This window comes from Lingula anatina, chromosome 1 (genome assembly GCF_051362555.1).
Source record: "Lingula anatina isolate TDL-2025a chromosome 1, LinAna3.0, whole genome shotgun sequence".
Taxonomy (NCBI): domain Eukaryota; kingdom Metazoa; phylum Brachiopoda; class Lingulata; order Lingulida; family Lingulidae; genus Lingula; species Lingula anatina.
This window is the reverse complement of record NC_141767.1, coordinates 49,961,546-49,981,962: the sequence shown is the minus strand read 5'-3', so window position 1 is coordinate 49,981,962 and position 20,417 is coordinate 49,961,546. Positions and strand designations below refer to the sequence as shown.

Here is a 20,417-nt window from a genome sequence, read left to right as displayed (position 1 = left end):
ACTTCTTCTCGATCTGTGAACCTAAAATCAAACCTTACAATATCTTTTACAATATTGACATGATAGGCCTATGATTTTTACTCAAACAATAAATTAAAACTACCTAATTATTTGACTTACGGTTTTACTAGTAGAGGGTTCGACCTATATACCAGGATAAGGATATTTATATGAGATATAACGTGATTTTGTTGACATACTGCAGGCCCATTTACAAGTAGCACCAATTTTTTCAGTATAAATGTCGTTTTTTTTTAAATTTATTTATTGGTTATTCTACTTATATCAATTTATTGTGTGTGTGTGTGTGTGTGTGTGTGTGTGTGTGTGCCAGAAAAAGTTTTGTAGGGCACATGTCGACAAATTAGGGTTTCAAATACAGGAAAAAATAAGAAAATTTAAATCACTCGTTTGTTTTCAGCACTTCTGTCACATGCACTAAAGATACGCATAGAAGGAGTGACAATGGAATAAATTTACGCTTCACAAATTTTTTTTATCAAAATGCCACTGATTTTAAACATTTGCCAAGACCACTTAACCCACGAGAACCCTACAATAAACGCTTTGGGTGGGAGTGATTTATTTGGAATCCTTTTTTTTAAGTTATTGACCAAAATTGTCCCATAAAAATTCGCCCTTGGCCTGCTTCTTTTTGACATATTATCCTGTAAAAGTGCCTATTCGTATTCACTTAATTGTTAACACGCCATTTCAATTTTGTTAGCTTGTTTAGCGTCCACAGTCAACAACCGTGACAAGTTTAGCGGTATGGTCCGCAAATGTAGTGTAAGCAAGTGAATTCTTTTACAATGAATGGAGTTGTGACGGCAAATAATAATAATGCACATACTCTTCGTTCCTTCAGAAAACGTGGCTAGGAACATACTAAATGTTATGTAATTAACTTTTCGAAGAAGTTGGTCAGTTTACTTAGCGTTAGACACACAAAAGGGAAATGTTGCGCTGTGACCATGTAAACGTAACCACAATCCACAATATTGCACGGGCAGGTGACCCAGTGAACTACGGTCTGTCGTCTGACTAGACCTGTCACTGGAAACATGAACTTTCGACGTTGTGAGAAAAAGGGGGGAATATCATGTTGAATAATTATCAAAAAAGGCAAGTAAGGTTTTTGTCTGTTTGATATTACCTTGTCATTTTATTGACACAATGGTCGTGATTTATCTGTGACACAATAATTTTCACTGACATGCATGTTGATTTTGACATTTACTTTTGAGCGTGACGCTGAATTTCAGCGTGTTTATATTTAATACTTTAGGTGTCAAATATCCATGAACATGTACATAAGTTTTTTCTTCCCTCTTCAAACTAATTACCAAAATGTTGACTGACTTATTTCTATATATAGTGGATATTGAGACGCGTATTTTGATGCTTTTGCGCTTCACATGGATACAGAATCTGGTGAGATTTCTCACAAACATCTCTTTACATTAATTAATAGCTATTCAGTTTGTCAAAGGAAAATGCGACATGACGATAAATATAAACGCGAAACGTAGCACAAACTTCATAAATTACAGGGGCGGATCCAGAGATATTTTCTGACAGTCTTCCAAATTAGCTTTGTTGATCTATCCTCCGTTCCGACAGTCTTCTGACAGAAAAAAATTAGATACCCATCAATGTAAACTTAAAAATTCTGAGCGTCTTCCGGAAGACCCGTGCCAGAAGATGGCCTTAGTCCGTCCCTGAAATATGATAATTGTCATGATAAATCTCTGAAGATGTTTTGCAGGCAAAATCAATCAAAAAGTTCTCGTCTGGAAAAGATCCATGTAAGATGTGTTGGCAGCTGGTGCTTGGATATGTTTTATGTAGTTAATGCGTGTAAAATGCTTTTAAAATATGATATGTCCTGAAAGGATATTATGTATTTTTCAACATTAGCCTTCTTGAAAACAAATGGGTCTGCGAGCAAAAAGATGCAATATTTTTCATTTTCCTTATCCTAAACCCTCACTTTATATAGAGTTCACCTGCTCCTTCTACCCGACATATTGGATACGTCAGCTTACATGTATAAAAATAATCAAAATTAAAATGAGAACATCAACAGTCAATTTATATGGTTGTTTACTTTAGAATGTCTTTGAAAAACAGGATCAGATTTCATATCTGGAGAAAACCTTTCTTTACGCTCTCGTCATCAAAAATAGAAAATGACACGATGCATTTGATCAACGAATCTTATGATCTTAAACCAACAATTAGTGAATAAACATGGCAGGACGACAAAGGTTTTGCTCATAGATGAAATCTAATCCTAACATTCAAAGACAATCCAAAGAAAACAAAGTTGGAATAAAATGACTGTTTTTGCCCTCATTCTAATCTAGTTTTGATTTGAGACCATACCCACAAAATGTCATTTTCAGTGGTTTTTGTTGTCTCACGTAGCTTTTGTGCACATGGCTGCGTACTTAAGGACAAATGTTGCCACCCTTTCTTCCAATATTGAATACATTATAGGTAATTTTTAGGTTTAGAATTTCTTCGAATGGGGAAGTACAAGGGATGTTTTGGTGTACATTCAGCTAATTTCTTTACATATATACAGGTACTGTAGCAGTAAAATATCCTTTTAGATTAATGGAGTAAGGAGCCCTGCTCAAAATTGCTTTTTCCGAGTGAAAATACTCGTAGATTAAGCGCTTGCTACTTGGGTAGAAACTAGGTGCAGAACAGCTTGCTGTTAAAAACGTGTTATTACAGGGTATTTTGAGTTTGTTCGATCATGTGTATTGTGTCCGAGGTTCGATGTGGTGATAGTCGATAACTACTAAAAATGCTTGGGAATGGCTAGAAATTCCATTAATCGTAAAATTTAACTCGTACCCTATTTAACAAAGGTAGTAGTAACATATTAACCGTTTACGTGCCGATCTAAATTAAAGACTTTTTGAGCTTTTTTAATTGACCTTTGTCAAGAATAAAAAAGTAAGGCAGCTTGTTTTTATTTAGATTTTTAAAAATGGTGAAAACGTAGAGGACCTTACTGACTAGAACTGAGCTGCAACCCTACCATGAAGGCAATTGCTTTGGTAAGTTCTTTTTCTTTCTTTTTAATGTTTTGTACTACTCATTATATCAACGCCTTATAATCCAAATTGTCTTACCTTTTGAAGAACCCGAGATAAAATAAAGGATGGTTGGTTATTGCATTAAAAAATTTGTACGTTTTAGATTAAGTCCACAATTCGCTTTCCCTTGCATTTTGAATATTTCTATACGTTTTTATTTCAAATCTATAATTCACAACATAATAATAATAATAATAATAATAATAATGAAAGAAAATACGTTTTCAGATCCTCCTCGTTGGAGTTTCCATTTTTGTTTTAATCACAGACGGGACAATGATATGTGAGTAGACACTCTTTACTGAATTTTTACGCATTAAAATTGATTATCACACTATCTTTTAACAAACGCTGGGCTTGGAACTTGTATTACATTAAACAAAATATAGCTGAAAGTCTTGGTCAGTTTGGTTACCAAAACTAAGTGTTTTATATTTGATTACTTTACTCAAATGAAAGTACCTGAGAGCCCCTCGAGGGTAGATCTTTTCAAACCAATACAACCACTGAATTCATGTCCTGTCAATATGATTAACAGCCAAAGCTGCCTTTGTTAATGAACACTTAGATGGCGTTTCTGCAACTCCCCTACCATGCAACAAGAATGAAGGATAAACATTTGATATTATGGGACTCTATTCAATATATTCTAGACAGTGAAAACAAGAAATATATGGCACTTGCCCAAACAACACAGACCTGCTTATCCTGCTCATATAACCATCTATAACACAAGCATAGCCGATTACCACATACCAATAGAGTTAAATTGATACAGGTGAAGGGTCATGGGCCCAAGCAAGCCCAGGGTGCTTGATATAGGTATAATTAACCTGTCCCCTATAATTGGTCGTATATAATGTGCGTCCTTTTCAGTACAATATATCTTCGGTTGTGGCCCTTCTTTTGTTTTTCTTCTACTTTAATTTATAAACATGTTATTCAACCGAGTCTGCTTTTCTCTAAGGACCATGCACTGCTATAATTTACGAGTGCCTGTGACATTCTTCATGGGCCGAAGTTTGATAAAAAAAAAACGTTCATGTTCGCTCAAACTATATATTCACAAATCCATTTATATCCATCTGATATAAAATAAGTTTACAGTCCTGCTATATGTCTCAGCACAACAGAAATAATCCAACACAAGTCAAATATTCCTTTGTGCTCAGTGCACTAATTATAAATACTGAGTACTGTATATTGAAATTAGTGTTGAATACAGAATGACTTGTATAAAATGGAGCCAAATGACCGTTTTTTTTAAATTAAAAAACTTAAAAGTTTACTTGTATTTTCGCCAGATTCCCACCCATCAAAATAAATAAATGAATAAATATTTAGATAAATGAATATGAGAGAGAGAGAGAGAGAAGGAGGGGGGTGATGCGTGATACCAATACGTATATTCATATTTAACATTTTAATTTAGGGAGTGACAATTGTCGTCGAACAGGAGCTGGACGAGACTATATAGGGACGCAGAATATTACAGACAATAACGAAACTTGTCTGCCTTGGGCAGATTATGGTGGTTATTTTGGAGTCAGTGATATTAATTTCATCTATGACGGCTCTATGGCAAATGCTTCTAATTATTGCCGGAACCCTGACTCGGACATTGGTGGCCCGTGGTGCCCAATAACTAACACCACACGAGGAACGTGTACCATTCCTCTTTGTGGTAAGTATTTATTTAGAAAATTTATCTTATTTCGTAACACCTGTATGCCGTTCATTGGGTATTGTAAATGGTTTTGAATTTTAGAGATATGAATAAACTATGTAAGATTTGTATTCTGACAATAGCACAAAGCTATTTCGTGTTTTTTTTTCATTGGGCAGATAGCGTTACCATATAACTTTAAAGATGTGCATTCGAAGTCCAATTTTTGCCACCAAAGCCGACTTAATGTCACCATATAGTTTCAAATAGTATAACTTATTAAGTACTAAAGGGCATATAAATGAAATTTAAGCGTATATTTTGCAATAACTGTCTTTGCTATTTATTACTGGGAAGATAAATTGGCCAATTAACGACCATAAATATGGAGAAGGTATAATTTTAATGTTCTCTTCTACGGCTGATCGAGTGAATAATTCGGTTTATCCCTTGGCATGTGTTTTTATTTGAGTCGTATTAGGAACTAGAACAAGTAGTTAATATGCAATACTGGGAAACCACGATCACATAATTTAAATATCTTTAATTTATTTTTCTTTCAACAGATCCGTGTGATTGCCAAACGATTTCTGATTTTGCCGGATTCGATTACAATGGTCGCCTAAGTTTTACATCCGGTGGTTATACGTGTCAGCGCTGGGACACACAAGTCCCAAACAATCACACGTTTACTAATCCTGCCACATACCCGGATGCAACGGTGAGCGATGCTGAGAACTATTGCCGAAACCCCGACCCAAACAATTTTGGAATCTGGTGTTACGTTGTTGAGCCTAATGTCACTGGAGGGGTAGACCTGTGTGATGTACCACCTTGTCCAGGTATGGTCTTAACGCTTGCTGTGAAAGGGACAAATACAAAAAAAAAGCTTCAATAAATAAAATATTGCTTAAATTTATACAATAGATCCACTCAGAATTTAACCTCAAAATAGTTAAAACAAAATTTGCTGAAAAGAAAAGTCTTGTATGTTACAGATTCTTATTCCGAAGAAGCATGCACAGCTACAACCACTGCTGAACCGGAAACAACAACTGCCACCACTGCCACAACTGGATACATATGTAATTTTAAAAAATATCTTTAGGTTGTGTTGAAATAAACATTTCTATAATAAAGAACTTTGATGTAATGGTTACTAAATCCCCCGCTTTCTAAAATAATTCGATTTAGACCCTCACTTCATATAAAACAATGACATTAACCTTTTAAACATTTAAATTACAGCATACAGAACATTCAGATATTTTGCCAGGACGTATTTCTTTTGAATTATTTTTTTACAGGGAGCGACTCTTGTCGGCGCACGGGATTAGGAAAAGATTACATAGGAACGCAAAATACAACAGACAGTAATCAAACTTGTCTGTCATGGGTTGATTATGGGGCCAGCTTTGGTCTTAGCGATTCTGATTTTATATATGATGGTTCCATGGCAAGTGCTGAAAATTATTGCCGGAACCCCGACTCGCACAGTGGTGGTCTATGGTGTCCAGTATCTAACACTACACGAGGAGTGTGCGCCATTCCTCTTTGTGGTAAGTAATCTAGGGCTGCGTAAGTGTTACAATGTATCAACATTATGACCGTCGGGATTTTTGTACGTGCACCATCCCGATATAAATATGAATTTTCTGCAGCTTAGGTATATAGCTTGATTATGATGATGGTGATGAGGAAGCAGACTATCTTGATAAGTCTGTAACTTTCATATCACACCAAAGATTATTTTTAGAAGTAAGATAAAACGCAATAACAAGTAGTTGGATGTGATATCGTCTTTAAGTTGGTTATACAGTTAGACAAGTAAACAGAAACAGAAAAAGCGTAAATTTATTTGTGTGTATTTTTTCTGCAGATCCTTGTGATTGCCAAACATTTTCTGATTTTGCCGGATTCGACTACAATGGCCGCCTTAATTTTACAACTGGTGGTTATACGTGTCAGCGGTGGGACAGTCAGTTTCCTAATAATCACACTTTCACTGATGCCGGTACATACCCGGATACAAATGTAAGCGATGCCGAGAACTTCTGTCGAAATCCCGATCCAGATAACTTTGGGATCTGGTGTTATGTGATAGAACCTGAAGCACCCGGTGGCGTAGACCTGTGTGACGTACCGCCATGCCCAGGTACATGTTCCCCCCTTTCTTTTATAATGATAGATAAATCAATGTCACAATGTAGGCAATTGTTTTTTGTCCAGTAAACACCTTTATTCAATACTATACGGCCATTGGTAGCACAACACAGCTTACAAGTGCTATTGTTTTCTGTGATATACTAGCTACTTATTCCGAGGCAGCTTGTACAGCTACTACTACTGAGGAACCTACCACTACCACCGGGATGATCACTACCACTGATACGCTTACCACTACAGATACAATTACCACCACTGGCACACCTTCAGTTGGTTCTGGATATATATGTAAGATAATATTAAGGCATTCACTTTCCCAAAAGTGTATTTTAAGAAAATCAATCTCATTAAAACATTTTATGTGGATATACATGTATTACACAGCCTCCTTTCTGCCACTTCCTTATAAAACACATTTGAAAGTTTGAGTTATTAAAGACTTTTAAGTTAAATGTTCTGTACGTCATACTGTAACTTATTCACCATCTGTTCATTTTCACGCGTGATTATATATATATATATATATATATATATATATATATATATATATATATATATATATTATGTAATATATTAGTATAGAATTTGTTTCACTGCCAAAAAAAAATATTTTAAACAGGGAGCGATTGGTGCCGTCGGACGAAAATTGGCATTGACTATATTGGGTTTCAAAATGTGTCGCTCTTGGGAAATTCTTGCCTTCCTTGGGCAGAACACGGTGCAAATTTCGGACTCAGTGATGCCAGTTTTATTTATGACGGATCCATGGCAAATGCGTCGAATTATTGCCGAAACCCAAACTCGCAAAATGGCGGACCCTGGTGCCCAGTTACTAACACCACCTTTGAACGTTGCTACATTCCTCGATGTGGTAGGTTTTATGGGGTCACATGATATAAAGGGGGGATGTAGTTATATTTGTTGGCCCGTCATAATCTTCCTCAAATTATTTGCAATGCATTGGCCAATAATTTATTGGTAAGTTATCTAGCTGAGATGTAACCATTGGATTTTAAATTTGTTTAGCCTCGATCATGAAGTTAATAGTGTAGTTCTTATTAGGTTAAATATGTTGTACATTTGGTAAAAACGTGTAACCATGGTGACAGGCCATACAAGCCATACCGTACGGAGTCACATCAATGGGTTTCATTTGTGCCACATTTTGCTATTGAAAGTAGTTTTACCGTTAAAGGCCTCGTATAAATTCAGTAGTATCAGATGTATGTATGCATGAGATTAAATAATATTTTCCCTTTCTATTTTCTTTTCGTTTCTGATAGATCTGTGTGATTGTCAAACGGCGAACGATTTTGCTGGTTTTGAATACAATGGTCGTCTAAATTTTACCATAAGTGGGTACACCTGTCAGCGGTGGGACAGTCAGTTCCCAAATAACCACACCTTTACTGATCCCTCCATGTTCCCGGATGCGAACGTTAGTGACGCTGAAAACTACTGCAGAAATCCTGATACCGACAATTTTGGAATTTGGTGTTATGTGGTAGAGCCTGAAGCGCCAGGAGGTGTAGATCTTTGTGATGTTCCCCCGTGTGGAAGTGCGTACTTTTTTGCTTTATTTTTCAACTGTTTTATAAAATGAAACAATCGCAAGATGCAACAAGTCAAGTGTGGTGTTTGAGATTCGAAAACGTAATTTGTATTAAAAGATGTCGCTGAAAATTAAATTTGAAGTAAAATCATAACAAAAATATTTTAACAAACACATTTTTACATTTACAGTTGGATACGCACAACACTGCGTTGACACATCGACCTCTACATTGGAAAGCACAGCCAGTTCGGATGTCTCCAGTAGCGTCTCTTTGTATGTGAGTGAGACTTCACCATCGACAAATGTCCCTATTTCTACTACAGCAACTGTTGATTCTTCAATAGGTTCATCAGTTAGTTCTTATCCCAGTGGACTGTCCGAATCATCCTTGTCTTCTTACTTAAGCGACGAAAGTACAGCCACATCAACCTCTTCTGACTCACAATCGGACTCTGGTCTTTATCCCAGCCAAAGTAGCGAAGATAGCACAACCATATCAGCCTCTTCTGACTCACAATCGGACACTGGTGTTTTTCCCAGCCAAAGTAGCGAAGAAAGCACAACCATATCAGCCTCTTCTGACTCACAATCGGACACTGGTCTTTATCCCAGCCAAAGTAGCGAAGAAAGCACAACTACATCAGCCTCTTCTGGTCAAAGTGAAAGTACGCAGATGGATTCCACCACTACTGAAATATCAAGTACGGTCACAGTGCAAATTACGACGGAGATTTCCCCCTCTGTAAGCCAGTACTCGGAAAGCGCTACAGCAGAGACGTCAGCCGTTTTAACTGCCTCTCAAACAGAAACCTCCATGACGTCTTTATATTTCTCTACATATCCTCCCACTGAGGCATTTACCACTTCAACAGCGTCCAGTTGGTTTGCTAGTACTTCTGTTGCCAATACAACCAACTCTGTGAACACAGAAAGCAGTAATTCCATAGCTACTGCAAGCATTGAAACCACCACAGCTCCCACTACCACAGTTACAACACCCTATCCTGCCCATACCGTAGAAGAGCTAGATACCCTCATCAACAATACTCTGTCCAACATCACCAGCGACGTCCTTCATGCAGTGCAAACTATAACGAACTTGATCAATGTGCACGCGGTATGTGAATCTCAAGAATAAATAATTTTCTGAGAAGTCTGTTCAAAATCACAAAAGTTTCTTTTTACAGTTTTATTGCTTTCCAATAAAATGTTTTCCTTTTTGACTATAATAAGATATGAGAAGAAAATTTACTAAATGTTTCTCATTGTTAAAATCTTGTGTACAATGTATTTGTTCCAGGCAAATGCAACGAATAACGTAGACCTAGATACTCGAAGAGAGGTAAGATGTATATAAGTTCTCACCTACCCTGAAAAAACTTTTTGATGCCACCAAAATAGTGCATGGCAGTTGTAAAAGATTACATGACTGCTAAGAAATAAATACATACATTAAAATATGTATAGGAGAATGCTGGCGGACCAACTAGTTTTGCTGCCTTATATCAAATAGATTTAGACTAATGAATTTTGTTAGTGGACTCAGCTTTAAAGTTGTTTTAGGTCGATGATAAAGCGATAAATGTCATATATAGAGACATTCATTTGCTACGTCAACTAATGCACAAATAAGAAATCAAAGATACAAGAGTTTATTTACAATATTCTTTTAGCAACGAGGAAAGGTGGTCACAGTGGTAGTTAACCTTGCAAACAGCAGTGTTACCCCTACAACATCTGATCTTCTTGGTTTAGCAAACGTGTTGGCGGATGTAACTCAAGTCTCCAACGAACTTAGTAACGACACCATGGTAAGTGAACAAGATAAGATTCCCAATGGATCCAACTCCGCGCGGACTGTCGCTGAATGCAAGATTGACACGCCTCCTCTTGATGTAGAGAAGAATACAGAAAAACTGGCGATTATACGAATACGTATATTCGTATACGTACTCGTATAATCGCCATCTTATACAAGTAAGCTGGAAACAAGATGAAGCGTGCTAATCTGATAGCATTCAGCGAGAGTCCCCGCGGAGTTGGATCGATGTGAAACGATAGTTACATTGGGAATGAACCCTAAGGCGTACGATTTTTTACCATGTACTATGCTGTGCTTTCACGAAAGAAGCAGCAGGTTTTACATACCACAAAGTATTAAAAGAAATGCATAGATATAGATCCGTCATTGGTGACGTTACCGCTTTTTTTTTCAGCTGACCTGTGTTGAAGCAGCATTTCTTATAATAGATAAAACAAAGTCTTCTAATGCGACCTTGGAAGAAGTTGTCTTTGCCAGCACAGGTACGGTGAAAACAGAAAATATATATGTTATGAGTGATTTAATTGCTTCGAGTTAACTATGAACTAACTTTTAATGAAAATTTCTTGAGTGTTGACCGCGTTATTACCCTGGGTTCATAACATTTTTAACACTTAAAATGCAGAATATGAGACCGAAAGCTAAACAGATGATAAGTCCGCAAGCTTCATTTAGACGTTATTGGAGTGGACTTTCTTAAATCAAAGTCACATGAAAATATTTTAACTATATTTTCTTTCTTTCTTTTTTAGCCTTAACATCAACTACTAGTAATATATTCAATGTTGCCGTATCAGGCAATGAAGTTGTTGTTGAAGCAGAGGTTGTGCCATTAAGTGACCAGGAAAAGACAGTGGTAAGCAGGACATACTGGGACAGCCTTGTCAATGTCATGCTTCTGTCCATTACCGAATGTTTTTAGGTCTTCATATAGTTCTTTTCTCTTATACAGAAAATTAGGATAGAACTGAAGAAGGGTATACCGTATTTGCTGTGCAATTTTCGTTTTATTTTCAATATCTTTTTAATGAAATTCTTGCTGATTTAAAACAATTTCGTGTTTTTAGTAACATTTTTTCTACAATTTCTCATTATGTGTCATGTGAAGTCTCGTATTCCCTTTTCGGTAAAATTGCCAGTTGGTATTTCAGTTATTTCCTTAAATGCTAGCTAGGCAATATAATAGTCATGATTGTTCTTATGCTCAACAGGTGAGAGGACTTGCGACCGAGACCACTGCTTTCTTTGATGCAGCTTCTTGGGCAATCTACAACAGATTGGATAACAGCACTAACACAACAGTCACTATATCTACGCCATTTGTCAACATGACTATCCAGAAGATGGCGCATCAGACCAATGAGACCGTCCAAGTGTCTGGCGCGAATATATCACTACCCACCATCGACAGTGCTGAGGGCGATCTGAGGCTGAAGGTATGCGTGCTAGTGGTTGTGGTTGTCACACCTGCTGCAATTTTGATCCAGCGGACTCTTTATTTGCCAAATAAAGTTGGCCAAATTGGTATTTGATTTATATAAATTTTTATGTGGAAAATGAGGAATAAACAAAACTTCAGAAAAAATTGAAAATATTCATATATCTATTTTCAGATACTCTCCTTTAAACACAATATATATGCGTACGGAAACGAATCATCAAAGGTGAACACAGCAATGACGTCTATAGACTTGAGCTACCCAAATGGCACCAAGTACGTTTTAAAAGAACCCATTCGAGCAAGTGTAACAACCAGCATTGGAGACAAAATCACCTACAAAGACCTCGAACACTACCGTTTCTTGAACTGTGATCCTGTGTACCATAATTTTACAATTCCGGACCCAACTGCTGCATTGCGCATTGAATTCGGGGTACCAGAGGAAGTTGACTTTTATGAATTGTCGGGTTTTCCCAACGAGGCACCAACAGAGACAAATTACACGTTCAAATATCTTATTTCACATTCTGGCGTAGAGAGTGCTGATCTTGTATGGAATGTCAAGGAGACGGTGCGCGTTAACTCTGATGTGGTGTCGCTTTTCATCCCTGCTGGGGAAATACTAGAGACGGGGTTTGTCATCGTCAAGATTGTTTCAATTAATGCCACAGGTAATGATTATCTTTCCACAGTGTTGGTCACCAAACCGCCTATTTTAGCTGGTCTCACCCAGGTCAATGTGCCAATCTGTACTTGACTCTTCTTTTAGATATAAGCGTTATAGTTTTTAGATATTTTGAAATACTGTAAATATTTAAATACTTCTTCATATATCTTTCGCGGTATAATTGTAACTTAAATATTACCCAATGCATTTAAATGACCTTTTTTGCTATTTTAGTAAATTCCACCAGTCATAGCAGAGTAAAGCGTTTGGCGGGTGCCGGCAGGGGGCGCGTGGCCGCAGAATCGACCACTATGGAGACAAGGGTTTGGGATACCCGCTCTGAAACTTGGAGCACAAACAGCTCCATAGAGGTACATGTTGACTCAGGAGTTAAGGAGTTTATCATAAAATGAAATAATTCACATATGAAACATTCTACCCTTGTTATTTGTGCTCTACCCCCGGTAGATGTTGAAATAATAATTAAGAATCTGACATGAATTCTTATTCTTTTCTTGTTGAAATTCAATACAAAAATAATACAAAAAACAATGGATTTACCTAAATCGCTCTACTAAGTCTACTACTTTTTTTGGTCTTATTTTAACTTTTATCTACTTGTTTATGTACTCGTTATTCCATTTTTGCTGGGTACTTACGAGTGACTATTTAATGAAATAATTTTTTAACACTTCAGATTTTGGAAGAATCAACAAAAGACAATGTTGTCTTTAAAAGCAATTTCCTGGGGTCATTTTGCACAGGGGTCTTCATTCCACCGAATTCCTTAGATTTCGCCGGAGTGGTTGCAAACTTTTCGGAACGGCTTGCTGAGAATCCCTATGTGCTGATAATATTGTGTATTCTGCTGGTTATTTACTTTCTATTGTTAATATGGGCAAGATGGGCAGACAAGAAGGACCAAGTGCAGGTAACGAAGTCATTACGGATACAGATAAAATGTTTGAAAAATATTTTTTATTTTGTTTCCTTTCATTGGCTGCTTTTTTCCAGAAATCTTCCAGAAGGAAGAAGATAAAAAACACTACTACAATCTCTTTTTACGATCTCCGTATCGAAGTATTATTTTTATGCGATTAAACATACTGCTGTAAGTGACCGTAAATGTTATAACATCACGTATTTCATCAAATCATTTTCCATCTAGTGGGAATACGCCCCTCTTGTGGACAATGAGGCAGATGGCATGTATTTATACCGTATAAGTGTCCATACAGGCCTGCGTCGAGGAGCCGGCACCTCTGCCAATGTTTTCATACAGTTGACAGGAACTGGAGGCAAGACAGGGCCAAGGGTTCTTATAGATGGATTCCGAAAGGTATGGAATAAATTAAAGTGCATATTCTACATCAAATAACTTTCCATTTTCAACGGATTGTGCCATCAGCATACGTATGCTTGTATTCTACTGATTGATAATCAAAAGAAAAATATTTTATTCTGACAAAATGATTTATTACTTGGCAGAAAAGACATTTCACTTCATTTAAGAGCTAAATGTAAGATTACACAATTTGGATGTGGTAGGCCTCGACAAGCACATTACGGTTTTCTAATATTCCATCGTTATATTTCAGAATTTCACTCAAGGGAGCGTCAGTAACTTTCTCCTGACAACAAGAGAGTTCATGGGTGACATAACACGGATCCATGTCTGGCACGATGGCAATGGCTACACACCGGACTGGTATCTATCCAAAATTACAGTAGTCGATATTCTTCAGCAGACACAGTAAGTTGAAAAACTTTATGGCATATATCTCCAGTTATTAAGAGCATCCTTTCCTTTTAATTATATTCACATTAAATGAATAAAAACTTAAAAATAACATAATAGATTCAGGTTCAGGTAACAAATATCAGCCAGTAGAAATTTAAAAAAAAGATCATTTTATTATTAATTTAGAATGCTTCTTTTGCGAATTTTGTAGGTACTACTTTAACTGCGGACAGTGGCTGTCGCTGACAAGTAATACTACTTGCATCGAGATAGATGTCACTGCCGAGCAAAACATGAAGAATTTCTCTGTGCTCTTCAACAGTCATAGCAAAGTCGGCTTCTTTGATGACCACACTTGGTTTTCACTCTTCAAGCGGCCGAGCAAAAGTAACTTTTCCAGAGTGCAGCGTCTCAGTGTGTGTCTGTCCATCTTGTTCATGACGATGATGGTGAGCTGTATGTGGTACAGGGATGAGGCAGACAATACATCAGCGGCGCGTAACTCCAGCATCGAGATTGGACCACTTAAAATAACATTTGAACAAATATTTGTTGGTCTAATGGGTAGTCTGATCGTCGTCCCTCCCACTGCTTTAATTGTCCACATATTCAAACGGTCTAGGAAGAGGGTCAAAGGTTATTCTGAGGATTCTAAGGATCGATTGGAAAAGTTACTTACTAAAGTGAAACTGTACCAAGAAAACAATGTTTTTAAGGAAGAGGGCATAGTGTCTGCTGAAAACGGAAAGAGCCTCGAGCAAGTAGAGCCTGATCAAGAAAAACAACGCTTGACGTCTCCAACGCCGAAAAGCAGTAGGTGCTGCAAAGGGAAAAGGTTTACCTATCCTTGGTGGTTTATTATTTTTGGCTATATTTTGGTATTCTTAACTACTTTTGCTGGAGGCTTCATTACACTCTTCTATGGACTTCAGTGGGGATCTGTCAAATTTCTCGCCTGGTTTGGTTCTTGGGTCTTATCTTTTGTGGATTCACTACTTTTGGTTCAACCGGTCAAGGTAAGCGTGAGGGTGTGATTTATTTTTTCATTATTTCGTTTAATCCCACTTTGATAATAGTATTGTCAAAATATAAATAAAACTTACGGGTTCGCCCTAAAATGGAAGATAAAGCGGCGCTAAAGCACTGTAGTGTAGGTGTATTTAATTAAGTATTTAAGAGAAAAATCATTTCTATAGCGGCAGGAAAGTTGTATAGCTACATCTTTATGCACAGATCAGGTCAGGTAAACATTATTACAAACATTTAAGTATTCGCTGAATTTTAGGCTGTGTTGCTTGCTGTGATTCTCTCGTGCATAATGCGTATGCCTGACGAAGAAGAGGATTGCACCACTGTAGAAGAAGACTTTGCTGTTACCATATCAAGAGGCACCATTAGCGAATGTAAGCATTAATTTATTTGTGTCAAATTGCTGACATAAGATTAAGAAAGATCGGGTTTTGGTTTAAAAGTGGCAGCTCTTCGACCAGTAATCGACACATGCTACCTCAAGATACAAATAACAGCGTTTTATTATTTTTCTTAACTTGTTGGATGCAAAATGGTGGCCTACCATCTAATTAAACACTGTTAATTTAAATGCAGTTATTTTCACCCATATCTTGATGAATGGATTTTATTTTTCCCACAGATTCAATACCAAAGGGTATAGAGATACCATTAGAACCGCCCGATATCAATGAATGGTCAGAGGGATTAGAAGAAAGAAAAAAGACGGCACAGCTTGACGATAAATTATTCACGTTTCTTAAAGATAATTGCTTACATCTTCTTTACTTGGCTCTTCTAATATGGATAGCCTCGGCAAACAGAGACAGCAAGTTTTATTACCAGAACAAAGCCATTCAAAACAGTCTGGGCCTTTCCTCCGTTTCAAAGGTTAGCATAGGGTCATGGTGCTCCGTCTTGATAATATTACTGTTAATATTCATTCATTTTAATAAAATCGCGTACCATATATATATATATATATATATATATATATATATATATATATATATATATAAGCAAAATTGCACTAATCATACAAAATACATTTAGGAACTGAAAGCCAATTTTGGACACGTACAACTTACCACTTCAGGTACGCAACCACACGATGATATTACCGTGGATAGAAAAAAGCATCCTACCGCCGCTCTTTCCGCGTACGACGTACAATGGGGACTTACTGAGCTCCGATGCAGCAAGTTTTATGCTGGACATTGATGCATACCGACTGGGACCGGTCCGAATTCGACAGCTGCGTGTGACCTCTCGTATGTAATTTTATTCGCAGTATTTAAAAAAAATGCGACCAAAATTCTTTATAAATATCAGAAAAGTGTCTTTGGATTTTAAGATTTTTCTCAATGCGACTCTATTTATTAAAAAAATTAGAAGAATAAACAGAACTGAAAGACTGATCTGACTTTTCATAAACGTTCTATACACAGCTATGGCTTTTTTTATCTTTCAGAGAGTTGTCTCCAAGTACGTGTTGCCTATCTGCGCGAGCCTTACGGCTGCTTCTCCGATTACTCTGACAGTAATGCTGAACATGGGACTTATTTACCAGGTAGTTTTTTTGTTTTTTTTGGGTTTTTTTGCGGTGCACCCCATGCTTGTATATTGTAAAACAATGTCTGGACACTTGTCGTTTTTCACGTTAAGGTTATTCTTTGGAAATTAGGCTACATCTGTTTGTCGGGGGAAGGGGTCTTTCCTCTATTTTGATACAAATCTCTCCCCGAAAATTTAACCACAAATATTTATTTACTGCACAGGTTGGGAAGGAGGCCCTGCGGAAAATGTATCCTCGTCACCATTTGCATACTCCAGCCCGCACTCGAACACGCTATTTACGAAGGGTGTGTTTGCTTCTTACGGCGGGGGTGGCTACTTGGAGGAGTTTCAATATTTCAGTAACGCAGACATTCTGAAATTTGCAGCGCTAAATGATAATAACTGGACTGACTCAAGGACGAGGGCTGTTTTGATTGAGTTCACCGTCAACAATGAAATATCAGATATTTTCACCGCTACAAAGATTCTTGTGGAGACCCCGGCTGTGGGGAGCGCTTTCGTCAGCAGCACATTAACTAGTTTCCGTCCATATCCGTATAAAGAAGCGATAGATTTGGTACTCCTGCTGGCTCAAATAGTTTGGCTCGGATTAGTCCTATATCTATTAGTTAAGCAGATAATTGGGCTCAAAAAGCAAGGCTGGCAGTATTTCTACGACGCATGGAATGTATTTGATCTGGTGAAGATTCTACTGGCAGTTATGACTATCATCGTTTACGTTGTACGAATAGTCTACATCATGCAGGCGGTTGAACAGGTTTTTAATAATAGAGGTCAGTTTTTATCTTTGTCATCAGAATTGTTTTAAAAGTAATATGTCGTGAAAATTCTGAACATTTTTCTTTTAATTTTTTAATTTTTGAGCTTCTGCGCGCTTGCATTAACATAATGTAGGCCTACTATACGACCGTTTTCAAAAATGAAAAGATCTTGAAAATTTCATGATACTGGTGCTGCTATGAATGATGTACCAATGTTTTATTCATCTTTATAACTAATTTTAGTATTTAAATTATGTATATTTCAGGGCAATTTACAAGTTTCGATAAAGTTGCCGAGGTGGACGAAATATTCAGCGTCTCTATCGCTGTCTTGTGTTTCTTTGCGATAATGGAACTTTACCGCCCGTTATCGTTCAGTCAGACGCTCGCCATCATAAAAACATCTCTCAAGATTTCACTGTCAGAAATGGTCTGGTATGCCGTGGCATTCATTATCATCTACCTGGCTTTTGTTAGTTCTTTACACGTCGATGCTGGAAATCTCTTCTTTGCGTTCCGTTCACTGTATGCGTCGTTTTCATCATTATTCCTCCTGACTCTGGGATTAATAACATACGACGACGTGTTCCAAGAAAAAGAATTACTTTCTACTCTTCTCTACATAGTTTTCAATATATTCGTCTACTTGATTGTGTTGAATCTGTTCATAGCTGTGATATGCGACTCCCAGGTAGCAGCGAAAGAGGAGTCCGATCAAGGCTACGATGAGGAGTTAAGTATTCACTTTTGGAAACGAGTGCAGGGCATTTTTGACAGTTTGGGCGGAAGCAAAAAGGAGGAGGAGAATGAGGTCAAATATATAGGAAAAGTGCAAGTGACAAGTGAGGCCAAAGAAAACGCTACGGATAAATCTGAAACTGACGAAAAGGGCGAAGTCAATGGAAAAATGAAACGTTTGTCCGTACTCTTAGAATACTGTAAGTGTATTAATTCTTTGTATCACTTATATAGCAATATATACATTTAATAAGAAATATCCTCTGCGTTAATGTAATTTCACAGATTTCATGCTATTTCGTAAAATAGAGATATCATTTGCATAATCTGCATATGATTGTTGTTTTGACTTTTCACTGCAGAGTGTTATATAAGATGTTTTAAATATATAGTGTCATTTACATTTTCCATTTATCACAGTGCAAGTGCCTAAGGAAAAGGAAGAGACAAAATCAAAGAGACGACAGAAGAAAAGCAATTATAATGCAGTAGCGATATCTATGAAAAACACTGATAAAAAGTCGGAGCTCCTGGAAATCAAATCTCAAAAGGTAAGAATTTCCCTACATTTACTCGACTTGAAGGTATTTTTAGTTTCATTGCCATCAATATAACTTATTTTTTCTAGTCGTTTGAATTATCTTTCATGTAAAGTTAATCATTACATCTAATGTCATTTTTTTTTCTGTACACTGTTTAATTGAAGAAATTATTTTAAAAGTCAAAACCTGTTTTTTTATTTAATCAGATATCAGAAAAACTTCAGCACTTCTTAAAAACAGCTAAACTGGAAGATGTGGAATATAAAAACATCATTATCAACCTTGAAGCCATTACTCGAAATAATCCACGTAGACAATCCAGTGGGTCTGTATCACCAAAACACGGGCCATCAAGCGAAATACTTGAGAGAAAAATGTCGTCGACAAGTTACGTCAACAATGACGTCATTCGTAGACCATCTTCCGTAATTATTGAAAGTGAAGGCAGCGAACACAGAAAAAGTATTAGTTTCGCTCCGGAAATTCATGAGATTTCCGAAGAGGAACCACCTACTACCCCGAATATGTGGGCAAAACCTGTCCACGGTTCTTCTCAACTACAAAGTAGAGAAAAAAGAACTGCTTCAAAAAAGCCGCCAAATTCAAGCGGACCCGGTATGGTCAGCAATGTTACAACAATGGTCCGGGCACGCCGGTTAAGTCGGGAACTAGCGCATAATAAGAAACAGAGTCAGTCAACAGCTACCAGCAGAAGTGCAAAACATGTTTCTACGGTTGATAAACTGAATGAAATGCCATTGTTCGAAGAACTAGAACTTTTAGAAAATTTGGAAGATGATGATTATATGTATGTGTAAATTGAGAAATTATTGCTATTAAGATTATTGACTTATATTAACACTACACTAGCCTCTTCGGTTTTTAAGTGATTTCTTCTCGTTGCAATCTGCATTTAGAGAAATTGCAGTTCAGATTTGTTACATCTTCTTTCGTTATGAGCTGTCAGTTTCATAAAAGAGGTACCTTTGAGAGGCTCTTGAAGGATTTTAATAACAAATTCGAGAAAAATAATAGCAGTCATCACTGTCTAATTATACGTGTATATTTGTGTATATATATATATATATATATATATATATATATATATATATGGACAGGAGTATTAAATAAATGTACACACTCGGAAAAATGCACATCTTTTTTATTTTTACACGAATAGACAATCCCCCCATCGGATTGACCGGACGGAGCATACAACATGTACAGCCATTTTTCGCATTCAAGGGCATTAGTTCAGTTTGTTTTTCATGCTTGTAATAACATATCAAACAAATTATACTTCAATTTAGTTCCAAGATCATTTATGCGTTTTTATTATGGCAGTACGTGCATCCAATTGAAAAAAAATAAGTCCAATACGTTTTTACATACTGTAATTAGATCCAATTTATAGCTACTGATGTGTGTACAAGTTTCTCTACGCGCTTTGTGCAGGAAAAGTTGGAGAAGTTGGGCTGATTTCAGGTATCATGACTAAAACATTCACGTTCACGGACGGTATTTTGAACTGTTATCATTCAGAATTAGCGCTTGTATCTTGTAACGTTGTAACATAGGTGTTGAGACAGAATGACTTCGGGCTTTCTTAGCTCATTTTT

The 20,417-nt window shown here is 36.9% G+C and overlaps 1 protein-coding gene across 1 annotated transcript; it reads left to right on the top strand.

The window, feature by feature from the left end:
* The first annotated feature begins 4,526 nt into the window (after positions 1-4,526).
* LOC106163933 (uncharacterized) lies at positions 4,527-19,863 on the top strand. The gene is made up of 28 exons (XM_087002675.1): positions 4,527-4,797; positions 5,346-5,621; positions 5,778-5,864; positions 6,087-6,338; positions 6,659-6,934; positions 7,090-7,233; positions 7,565-7,816; positions 8,229-8,504; positions 8,689-9,617; positions 9,801-9,842; positions 10,174-10,311; positions 10,717-10,804; positions 11,075-11,178; positions 11,534-11,758; positions 11,936-12,434; positions 12,665-12,801; positions 13,128-13,361; positions 13,599-13,769; positions 14,029-14,183; positions 14,383-15,187; positions 15,457-15,574; positions 15,823-16,070; positions 16,276-16,450; positions 16,651-16,749; positions 16,958-17,530; positions 17,785-18,456; positions 18,677-18,807; positions 19,005-19,863. Exons 1-28 carry the CDS (start codon positions 4,692-4,694, stop codon positions 19,614-19,616), a joined length of 7,824 nt encoding a protein of 2,607 aa, XP_086858801.1. The 5' UTR covers positions 4,527-4,691; the 3' UTR covers positions 19,617-19,863.
* Positions 19,864-20,417: the final 554 nt, after the last annotated feature.